Source organism: Equus przewalskii, chromosome 17, assembly GCF_037783145.1.
Source record: "Equus przewalskii isolate Varuska chromosome 17, EquPr2, whole genome shotgun sequence".
Taxonomy (NCBI): Eukaryota; Metazoa; Chordata; class Mammalia; order Perissodactyla; family Equidae; genus Equus; species Equus przewalskii.
In genome coordinates, this window is record NC_091847.1 from 38,584,648 (window position 1) to 38,597,186 (window position 12,539).

At 40.6% G+C, this 12,539-nt stretch overlaps 1 protein-coding gene across 14 annotated transcripts in view; it reads right to left on the reverse strand.

Moving 5' to 3' along the window:
* The window catches only part of CCDC148 (coiled-coil domain containing 148), a 232,524-nt gene that overhangs the window by 9,418 nt on the left and 210,567 nt on the right, over window positions 1-12,539 (reverse strand). For all 14 annotated transcript variants that reach the window (XM_070579895.1, XM_070579893.1, XM_070579894.1 and 11 more), the window contains one exon: window positions 1,463-1,580. In XM_070579895.1, the coding sequence (XP_070435996.1) occupies window positions 1,463-1,580 (118 nt within the window). The remainder of the gene's footprint in view (window positions 1-1,462; window positions 1,581-12,539) is intronic.

Here is a 12,539-nt window from a genome sequence, read left to right on the forward strand (position 1 = left end):
ATGACTGGGGTTTGAACATACTTTAATTATTATAAGTTTCCTAGCCAAAATGTCTTATACCATAGTTCTAAACACTGGTTACAGATAAAGGGCACAGATATTTCCTCTTTCAAAGGGTTCACAGATAGAAAGAATTCTAATCATATGGACTCTGTAGTTATCAAAGTTATATTTTGAACAAGAATGTGTTTAGCAATTGTGACGTTGTTTTTTCCCCATAAAACTATGGTACATAATTATTTGCTAATGATTGAATAATTTAAGTTATGTTGATCTAGAATGACCAGGACTTATATTCCTATGCTTTGAATTTATTTCTATAATTTTATCAAAGATGATGATATAATAGTTGTATGGATTTACATTTTCTCTATATTATCTCATTTAACTAGACTTCCTTGCTTTGACTCTAGTCTGACATTTACTAGCTGTGTGACTTTGGGGAACCTCTGTGCCTCCTCAGTTTTCTCTTCTATAAAAGAGGAATATTAATAATAACCACATCATAGGGTTGTTGTAAAGATTATATGAGGTAAAACCTAACAGCATTTAGAACAGGGCTTTATACTTAGTAAATATTCAAAGACTGTGAACACACATTACTACAGACCCATGAGGCAGGTACTATTATTATTATTCCCATTTATAAGAGGAGCAAATGAAGCTCAGGGAGGTTAAGTAAAAGATTTGAGTTTCCTCTGTCAGGAAGTAGTGAACCAGGTTGTACCAGGTTTGAAGGATACCAGAGGCCAAGGTCTTATCCAAGAGTCTCTGTCTCCTCCACTGGCATAGAAGAGAAACCACACAGTCATTTCGGATCAGCTGGGAAAGGGTGTCAGTGACAACTTCAGAGCTTATGAGTTGAGCTAATCACTTACAGGTTTAAAAACTGAAAAACGACCAAGTAAAACTGTTTTATCACATTTCCCAAGTTCTTAAATTCCTGCTCTTGCCATCTACTGTCAAGTTTCCAAACCTTTGCCTACTTTTACTAGGCAAAGCAATGGGAGGCTTTTGTTTCTCCACAAAAATTGTATTAAAAGTGGTCTCTAACATGTTTGTTGACTGTGGGATATTTCCAACCAGAGGTTCCTACCCCAAAGAGGATTATCTTGCTCAAGCCTCACCAGGTTTTTTGAGGAGAGTAAAATCCTCCTTGATGCAGAGTTTCACCACTGTAAATGGATACTATTCAGCTAATAAACTAGAGGTAATATGGATGCATTTAAATCTTGGGAGAGCTTTTTAAAAGGTGCTGATAAAGTTCTTTTAATATACTAAGAAACTGGAAATGGTTCAACATAAATCTTACTGCTCCCAGGAATGAAGATCAGTGTCCCAATTTGGAAAAGTTACATTTTATATAGCAGATGTCGTGAACTAAGCCCTAGTAATAATGTTATTAAGAGCACTTAGAGACATTTTTTTAAACCACCCATGAAAATTTCTAAATTAAAAACACCTGTTTCCTGAGGGCTTCTAGCCGCCTCTGTCTCTCTTCTTCTTCGTGTGCTTCTTGAAGGGCCACTTCTTTTTTCTCCATCAAACGCTTTTCCAATAATTCTTGTCTATATTTAACCCTTTAAAAATAATGCACAGGGAGGTTGGGAAAACATCATAATCTTGGAGATTATATAGATAGGAGCATAGGGGCAGAAGGCATCTCAGAGGTGACATCGCTGTCATGTTTTGTTTTTACGTGCTTTTGGTTGATTTCTCATGTCCAAATAATAAAAGACACTTGTATAAAATGCAATTTACAATAATTATAATAACAAACAGAGAACTGCAGGTCAGGGGGCAGGATAACATGGGGTAAAATCCAATCCATCTTTTTCTTCTTTGAACATATTGTATTAACTCTCAAACCGTCCATCGGCTGCCACAGCTGCAGCTAAGCCACTCCAACAGATGACAGTGTCACTAGTAAGTGAGCTTTTATAGCAGACTTCTCATGAGGTTTTAACACAATTTGAGATGTTCAAAAAGCTATATTGCTGATTAAACATATATACTTTTAGAAAAAAATAGCAAATAAAACACTATAATAATATTCTCAAATTATCTCAATTACTAGAATTTAAACCAAACTTTATCCACATTGTCACTCATTTTGTCAAGAATGCCCTTTCTGGGTGGGTGTGTGTGTGTGTGTGTGTGTGTGTGTGTGAAGAAACTTTAAAAATTGCACTTTGACTGTAGATGGCAGCAAAAACATGCCTTTCCCTTAGCATTAGGTTTCCACCCCCCTTAAATCAGCAGATATCAAGACAGGGCACATTTTAATACCCCCAAGCTCATTTGGCCCTCCTCTGCTGCCTTTTTTGGGCAGCCTCCCTTATCATATTCTTGCCCAAGCAATTCCTCTATTGAATTATAGAGACGAGATTATGTTTTCCAAAAAAGTAGGCACCTGGGTTCTCAAGAGAATATGAGGCCAGTGCTTCTGTCTTCCATCAGTGACGGTTTAGATTGGACTTTCTTTATGACATTGGTCACAAATGTGTTTTGCCTTTAGCATGCACACCTGCATTTTCTTTGGCTGTGCCTTCACTAGACCATTTTTATTTCTGAATTCTGACATTTACTGAGGGGTTCGCTCTGCATTAGCTCTGTGTAAGTGCCTTACATGTTTTAGCTCATTTAGACTTCACAACAAGCCTGTGTTGGGGTACTGTTATCGATCCCATTTTAAAGATGAAGAAATGGAGGCATAGACAGGTGATGTAACTTGTCTAAGTTCTCATGCCCAGGAAGAGACAGAGCCAGAGAGCAAAGCTAGGCAGTCTGGCCCCAGGGCCCATGCCTACCCCTCACCCTCCCACACCCATGCAATAACCACTGGGCTCTTCCCTCTTCTCCCCTTGATCACTCCACTCACTTCACAGACTTATGAATACTACTGTGTGCCAAACTCTGTGCTAGATATTGTGAGCACACTGAAAAAAAGACTTTCTTTAAGAAGTCTATAGTTTAACAGAGACAAAAAGACAAGAGTAAGAAGTAAACGAGTTTTATGGTGCCTTCAGAGAGGTATAAATAAGGTCTACTGAGAATGTGCAGGAGAATGTGCAGAAAGGTGAGAGAACTACTTGCCGGGCTGTGGGAAGACTGGTAGGCCTGAGCAAGAGCTTAGGGAGGAGGCAGCATCTCAGCTGGGTCTCGAGGATTAGGTTTGGAGAGGCAAGAAGGCAGGACGGCTGAGGGGAGGCTGGCTTTCCTGGCAGAGAGAGCCAGGATGGGGTGATTCAATGGAGGCACTCACACTCAGGTTCATATAAGTGCAGGGGTGGCATCTGAGAGTGGGGGACTTCTTAAATTTTGGCCCCTGGGCACGTCGCTTGCCTCACCTAGTCACAGCCCTGAGAAGGGAAGAGTTCAGAGTGGTTAGAACAGAGTGAGTGAATTGCCGACGAGAGAGAGAGAAGCCCAGGGAAGTAGTTGCAGGCTGAGCCTGGCGGTCACACGGTCCCCTCAGGAAGATCTGCTCCCGGGGAGGAGAACTCTTTAAAACTGGGTCGCTCCTACGCCAGCCCCAGTGGCCTAGTGGTGAAGTTTGGTGCACTTTGCTTCAGCAGCCCAGGTTCTGTCCCCAGGTGCAGACGTACACCACTTGTCTATCAGTGGCCATGCTGTGATGGATGGCTCACATAGAAAATAGAGGAAGACTAGCAACAGATGTTAGTTCAGGGTAAATCTTCCTCAGCAAGAAAAAAAAAAAATGAGTTGCTCCTGAGGCTCCTATTGAAGAAGAAGCACAAGGAGAGGAAAGGAGGGAAGGATACTGCAGATCTTCGTGGAAGACAAAACCCCGAATGGGATTTAGAAGGAAAATCCCAAACTCCTTTGATGGTCATGGATGTCCTCCCCATCATCTCCCATAAGAGGACTCAGTAGAGTCAGACACACAGATGAAAGAGCCCTTGGACCAGATTGCTCCCTTTTTCCCAAGCCTCTGTGTCATGGAAAGCAGTATTTCTCATTCTCTCCACTTTCGCTAAGGCATGACACAACCTCCCTAATGAGGTTCTACTCAATTTAAGCACTGAATACAAGCTAAGTGAACTACTGTGCAGGTTCAATTAAAAGATATCCTGGGATTTGACAATTACCATATGCTAATTCTCAGAACCTTTGGAAAGTTTCTCTTCCTTTGGGATATATAGGTTGCTTTGTCTGCAACAAAGTTTTGTCTGCTTTGTGGGAAAGTAATAGCTGTTCCAGTCAGGGAAGCTTGACTAGTGAGAAGGAAATTGCAAATGAGCGTAAAGCATTTGTACCTGTGTGATAAAGAAGGCTGGCTTGTGCATTTCTTTGAGACTCTTTCAATCATTTAACAAATATTTATTGAGCACCTGCTATGCATCAATCATTGTGCTGGAGATAAAATTTGAACACAGGAGACAAGCTCCTGTCCTCACAGAACTGACAATCTAATGGGGATACAAAGACAGGCAATTATGACATAGGGTGGCTCTTGCTTTGATGGGACAATAGGGCAGAGGCCATGGGTGAAGCACCTTTGCCAGACTTGGGACATTCAGAAGAGCACTAAAGAGGAAGTGCTCTGAATTTCAGATCCGAAAAAGGAGCAGGAATTCTCCAGAGGGAGAGAGAATAGAAAGAATGTCCCAGGCGGAAAAAAATAGCGTATGAAAACCCAGAGACGAGAGAGCCCAGTATGCTTGAAGAACTGAAAGAAACTCTATGACCAAAAATGAATAATGCAAAGTGGGGATGCCAAGAAGTGAGGCTGGAGAGGCAAGGAGAGCCAGATTGTGGAGTCTTTGCAAGCATGAAGGCCTTTGATAAGGAAAATGTGGTAATCTGAAAAATCACTCCTGTAATATGGAGGATGGATTTAAGGAGGCAAGACCAGAGGTGTCCAGATGCAAATGGATGGTTTCCTGAACTAGGGCAGAGGGAGGGGTTCCAGAAGGAGGTAAGGAGAAGACATAGATTCAAAATCTATGTAGAAAATTGAATAAATCATAATTGTTAGTTTATTTTATGGGAAGAGATATAGAGAGGAAGAAGTTAAGGCTCCTGTCTTGCGTTGTGAATGATGGTGTCTCTCACTGAAACTGGCAACTTAGAAAGAGAAACAGGGAAGAGAAGGAACTAGGTTCAGTTTGGACATAGACCTGCCTTCACAAGATCTAGGCTGGAGAAATAGATGGGGAATCTTTACCAATGGCAAGGAATTGAGGCCATGGGGTAGATGATATCAATCAGGGAGAAAGTACAGAGTAAGAAGAGAAGTAGGTGGGCCTAGGATTGATTCCCAAGGAAATAATATTTAAGACAGGGACAGAAGAAGAGGAAACTATCTAGGAGGATGAGGAGAAATGGTGCCAAAGAAGCTAAGGGAAATGGGATCAGCAATGTCAAATGCTACAGAAAGATAAATTATAATCCAAAGTAATCGTTGGATTAAATAATAGGGAGTCATTGGTGATCTTGACAAGAACAGTCAGTAGAGAGGTAGCTGAAGAGAGAGTGGGGGTCAAGGAAGTAACAACGGGAGAGGAGACAACCCTTTCAGTAAGATGGATGCAAATGAGGTGGAGAGAAATGGAGTGGTGCTGGAGGAAGCATAGAGCTGATCACAGTTGCACTGGCTCCAGAGTGATAATCAATATTACTCTGACTACCCTGAGGATTTCCCTTTGGAAAATTTAAGAAAACACAGGACACATGCAAATTCTTCATTTCTACAGATGATATGGTTTAAACTCAAATAATTCACTTCAAAAGGGGAAACTCTTGATGCCTTTCTTTTCCCTCCCTGGATAGAAAAAATGTCTTTGCCAAAAGAGAAGTGATGCAGAAACACCCCTGGGGGAAAGTCAGATACTCACATATTCATGGGGAAAGAAAACAGCAACACAGTCAAGTCAATCATTTGGAAAATATTCCACATAAATACCTTTAGCCATTTGAGGTAGCAGATTTTCTCCAAATTAAACTCTTGCTATGAAAGCCAATGTCAGGAAGTGGCTAAACTCAATAGTCTTTAAGTTGTGCTCTGAATTCACAAACAGGAATCCCAGCTTCATCTCTCAGTGTTTTACGCTGCCTGGGTCTACAAAGGTTGAAAGTGCTGTACAAGAGGCATTTTCGTCTTCTCTTGGGGGAGGAGAAGCCTTATATTGTTCAAAAGCAACAGCTGCTGCCGAATCAGGCACAGCATTAACAATAATCTGAAAAGGATTTTATTTAAGCCTCCAGGCCTGAGTGTAGTTGAAAGGACAGGCAGCTTTCATGTAGAACTGGAGAACGGATGTATCATTGGGGACTTTTTATGTGTTTACTGTACTCTAAGAGGTGAGTACACAAATGCAAATGGTTTGGAAACACCTTGAACTTTAGTTCAAATGGCCTCGCGTTGCTTCAGTGGAAATTCAGTAAGAACTGGGCAAAATATTAAGTGCAAAATCTTGACCTCCCTCCTATCTGGAACCCTGAGAAACTTCAGTCTAAAAAGAAGCTACAGCAACCATGGGGGGTAAAAAAGACTTTTGAAGATAATCGATAGCATCAGATTCTACAATTTTTTAAGAAAGCCAAGCAATAAATAAAACAGCATAAAGACGTGTCTCAATTAGGGTACTCTAACCAGTATTGAACTTTCCCCAAAACTGTGTCAGAGAAGTAATCTGCCCTACAAACTAAAGGCAGTTTACAAACAAACTTGCTACTTCGAGTTTAGGTCATGTGGCTTACTCAATATTGAACAAGAAATCTTTAAACAGGCACATGTCAAACGAAGGTGCTACTGCCAGAGGTGTTTCAGCCTTCTGGGAAATCCATTTTTGGCTCACACCTACTCAGAATGTTGTTCTTCCTCCCAGGCAGAGAGAACCCCCATTAGCTATAGAGTACTCCAACAGAGAAGAAAGTGCAGATCAAAAGACAGGCAGGCCAGGAGGCAGCACCTGGCCAAAGGTGGGGGGATGGGGGATGGGCGGGGAAAAGCAGGCCCAGAGAAAAGAAGGAGAATAACATAAGGGGTGCTCACGTCGGAGGGTATAACCCCTCTAACGATATGGAGAATGAGGCTCTACTCAATGCGGATTCTGGCTAAAAGCGCGGGCAGAGGCCAATTTCTGCACATATAATGTGAGTCCTGATACAAGGCAGTGACATCCTGGTACAGATCCGCGTGGGACTAGAACAAAGAGAATTCACAGAGAATCCGGAGAACCAGGAGGCGATGAGCCCACTCCAGCCCCAAACAGTGCCTATTCTTCCAGCTCAGAGTGCTTACTGGTTTCTTTGTGAGGTGTCAGGCCAAGTTTTTATTGGAACTCAGTTTTTTAATTGATTAATTCGATGAGTCAACATATAGTTATTTAAGCACCAACTGTGTACCAATAGTGCTCAAGATACAACAATGAAAAATAAAAACCAGACAAAAAAGATCCCCGCTCTTTTAAGTCTTCCACCATTTGTGGGTTGTTACATATAAGCATGCCTCAATTAACACTCTAATAAAATGCATAACCTTGTTCTTAATAAATTATTTTTGAACTTATCACAAAGTCCTAAATTAGAGAGCCCCATCTTAATTGCTATAGAACAATGGATCTCAACTGTGACTGTCATGAGCACCAGTGGAACTTATAAAAACTTCTATTGCCAAGGCAACATGCCAAACTAATTACATCAGAATCTGGGGGTGGGGCCCAAGCATTAGTATTTTGTTAAAAGTTCCCCCAGATGATTCTAATGTGCAGCCCAAGCTAAGAACCAACACCACCTGGCCCAGTGGTTCTCTCTACCTTGAGCTAACATCAGAATCACTTGGAGGGCTTGTTAAAGCACAGATTGGTCCATATAAATTATAGGATTCTTTTTTCTATTTTTGTGAAATATGTCAATGGGACTATAATAGGCTTGCATTGAACCTGTAGATTGCTTTAGGTGGTTTGAACATTTTAACTATGTTAATTCTTCTAATCCATGAGCACAGAATATCTTTCCATGTCTTGTGTCTTCTTCAATGTCCTTCAACAACGTTTTATAGTTTTCAGTGTACAAGTCTTTCACCTCCTTGGTTAAATTTATTCCTAAGTATTTCATACTTTTTGTTGCAATTGTATATGGGATTGTATTCTTGATTTCTCTTTCTGCTATTTCATTGTTAGTGATAGAAATGCCACTAATTTTTGTTTCTTGATTTTTGGACCCTGCAGCTTTACTGTATTTGTTTATTATTTCCAATAGTGTTTTCGGTGGAGTCTTTAGGGTTTCCTATATATAAAATCATGCCATCTGCAAGTAGTGACAGTTTTACTTCTTCCTTTTAAATTTGAACCCCTTTTCTTTTTCCTGTCTAATTTTTATGGCTAGGATTTCCAATACTGTGTTGAACAAGAGTGATGAAATTGGTCATCCTTGTCTTATTAGGCAGTACACTCTTTGACATCTGTCTTAGGAGTATCTTTTTGAATATGTCTCCTCAGGCAAGGGAAACAAAAGAAAAAATAAACAAATGGAACTATATCAAACTAAAAAGCTTCTGCATAGCAGAAGAAACCATCAACAAAACGAAAAGACAACCTACCAATTAGGAGAAGATGTTTGCAAATTATATATCTGATATCCAAAATATATAAAGAACTCATACAACTCAACAACAACAACACCAAAACGCAATTATAGAATGGGCAGAAGATCTGAACAAACATTTTTTCAAAGAAGGTATACAGATGGCCAACAGGCACACGAAAAGATGTTCAATATCACTAATTATTAGGGAAATGCTAATCAAAACCACAATGAGATATCACCTCACACCCATTAAAAAGACAAGAAATAACATTTGTTGGAGAGGATGTGAAGAAAAGGGACCCCTCCCATACACTGCTGGTGGGAACGTAAAACAGTGCAGCCACTATGGAAAACAGCATGGAGCTTCCTCAAAAAGTTACAAATAGAACTACCATATGATCTAGCTATTCCACTTCTGGGTATTTATCTAAAGAACATGAAAACACTAATTCAAAAAAATATATAAAAATATATGCACCCCTATGTTCACTGCAGCATTACTCACAGTAGCCAAGACTTGGAAACAACCTAAGTGCCCATCAACAGACGAATGGATAAAGAGATGTGGTATATGTCATACCACATACACAATACATACATACATGACAGAATACTACTCAGCTATAAAAAAAGATGAAATCTTGCCTTTTGGGATAATATAGATGGATCTTGAGGGTATTACGCTAAGAAAACTAAGTTAGATGGAAAAAGCCAAATACCATATGTTTTCACTCATATGTGGAAGACAAAACAACAAAAACAGCACCAAACAAACACATAGATATGGAGAATAGATTGGTGGTTATTGGGCGGGGGAGCGTTGGGAGGGAAGAGGGCGAAAGGGGTAAAGGGGCACATTTGAAAAATGACTGATTCAACTAGACTTTTGGTGATGAACACGATGTAGGCGATACAGAAGTGGAAATATAATGATGTACACCTGAAATTTATGTAATGTTGTAAACCAATGTTACCTCAATTGAAAAAAAAAGCACAGGTTACTTAACCACCTCCACAGTTTCGGATCCAGTAGCAGTGAGGCAGGCTCCAAAAATCTAAATTTCTAACCAGTTTCCAGGTGATGCTAATTTTGTTGTTCTGGGGACCACAGTTTGAGAACTACAGCATAGATAAATATTCAGATTAGAGGAACTCTACCTGACTATTGTTATCAAGATAAAACCAAGTAAAAATTACTTCCTAGACAGGGCTTATTTCTGTTTGCACATAGTAAACATCACAGTTACATGCCTCAGGATTGATTCAAACTAGAAATACCTACTTTGGTGCTACTGACATTCAAGAGCAGAATCTTTCAAACAGACACCGCCCCCCCCCTCAATGGCCCCAGCACACATGGACGACAGTTTCTCTCAGCGACAGTGGCCCTCTCAGGCTCGAGTCAGTATTGGTGATGGGCAGTTGCAATGATGGCTGTTACGGAACCTCTTTCTTACCCTTCAGTGGACAAAACACTGGTGTATCCTGATTACAGTTGAAAACCTCAGGCTACTGGCAATATTTAGAGGATCTATTCAGTAAAATCAAAGAAGGAAGAAATAACTTGAAAGCATTTCAGCCTTGAAAAGGAGATATGAGCCACTTCCTTTGGGAATAGTTCTTATAGCTCCAAGGGGGTGGCTATTTTATCATACTGTAAGTGAAAACACATAAATGAGAGTGAAGTACATGTCCTGTTGGTTGTAATCAGTTCCAGCCTAGCCATTTGAGTTCTCTTGAGTTGCAAGTGCAGAGATAGAAACAGTTGTGAAACAAGGACTTAAACCTGGGAGTCCAGAGCTGAAGACAGGACAAGATGTGAGGAGAGAGTTACCAGAAGATCATTGCAAATATCATATTAGCCCTTTCCCCAAATTAGTGCAGAAACTCATTTCTGCCAAAATTTATTTATCTTAGTCAGTTTGAACTATTCCTAACCTTTTCCATCTAGCTTTCAGTAATCCTTTTACATCCTCAGATATCCTTAAAATTTTCCTAGACTATCCCTTTCCAATAGCCTTTCAAAACTGGGGTGTAGACAATAAGAGATACATTGTCTATAGAGAATTGAAAACAATAATAAAAGCCTGTCTTTTTTTTAAAATCACCATGCACCAGAAAATCTAAACCAAATTAGTGATAAAATACTCCCTCCACTGGAGCCTACAGCCCATATCACTCCACTCTTAGCTGTTCCTTGCAAAAGTTTCCTTGTTTGAAAACCAGTGCTTCCCCAGTGATACTACTTCCATTGCTATCCTTTAAAATAGTTGAGGGAGGAGGTATTTTCCTGGCTCCCCAGCGACAATTCCAGAAAAGTTTTGCCCATTGACTTTGGGATTAGACTATCCTCTTGCTAATAGGGTTCTTGGACTCAACTACTGGCTGCCCAGGTCACTGCCCAACATTGCTAAGAGTTATTCAAAGTTCCACCCTTACAGTTCCTTGACGCCCAACGGCATTCACTTCTCCCCTGCTTCAACAGCCTACACCTTACACCAAACTTGGAGCTTAGCATCACCTAGAACTGTTCCCCTGCCGAAATCTTTAACTGAGGGATTCTGTTCTGATTCCAGTGTCTAGGGTCACCACATACACTGATAAAGGTTGTGAACTGCACAACTCTAAGGATGGATTGCCTGCCAACCTCTTATCCTTACATTCTCACTCATTTAACCTTACTCAACCTGCTACTTTAGCTTATTAAGCTCTCCATTTTTCAACAATATTTATTAATTGTGTACTATGTACCAAGCAGCCAGCCCTGGCAGTCTAGCGTTAAGATTCGGCTCTCTCACCACTGGCCCTGGTTCATTTCCTGGTCAGGGAACCACACCACCCATCTGTTGGTTGTCATACTGTGGTGGTTGTGTGTTGCCATGATGCTGAAAGCTACACCACCAGTTTTTCAAATACCAGTAGGGTCACCCATGGTGGACAGGTTTCAGCAGAGCTTCCAGACTAAACCAGACTAGGAAGAAGGACCTGTCCACCCACTTCAAATAAAAAAAAAAAAATGGCCATGAAAACTCTATGAATAGCAGCAGAGAATTGCCTGATACAATGCTGGAAGGTGAGAGGATGGAGCAAAAGGAACAGGCAAGGTTCTGCTCTGCTGTACACAGGGTCACTGAGGGTCGGAATCGACTTAACTGCACTAGCAACAACAACGTACCAGACACCGTGCTAAATCTTCCCGATGAAGTTTACTGTCATTCTACCTCTTCTTTTTCTTCTGGGCTATGAGACACAATCAGACTTTACTTCATTCTTTTCCCAGCTTCAAATCCCTGGGTCTATCTCTTCAAAAGAGTTATCACTAGTATCCTTCAATTCTCTTGTCTTCTTTTCTTTCCACACCTGCCCTGCCAATTCGCAGTCCAATTCCTTGTTGAACCTATTACATATTTGTGAGGTTGAACCTTAACTGGACATTCAACACACCTCCAGTATCATTTTATTTACCCCTAGATACTTGACAGTCTCCTTGAGTTTTTACCTCACACTTAATTCTTTCTTAGCAGAACATCTCACCTCCTACCTTTCTGAAAAGAAAAGGCCACTGAGATTCATTTCCCCAACATGCTTTGCTCACTTCCAATCTTGTCAAGGCTCATCTTCATTCATCCTTTGCTTCTTAAATTTGGGCTTTTAATCTCATAAACCTACTTGTCTTCAGGATCTTGCTCCAGAAATGAGTGTCTTCCTTTCCTGTTTCTTTAGTCTTTCTCTCTCTTCCCTCCATGGTTCTTTTTCCTCTGCAAACAAACGTCTTCAAATAGGAGAAAAAATGTATTTCTCAACTCTGACTCCCTTTTCATCTACTATCCTCTTTCTCTTTTCCCTTGACTGAAGAATTTCTTAAATAAAGAAGTCATACTTTCTGTCTTCAGTTCTTCACTTCTCATTTAGTCCAAAACCCCTGCAGTCTGGCTGCTGCCCCCTCCACTCTATGGAGACTGTTCTCCCAAATGTCACCAGAG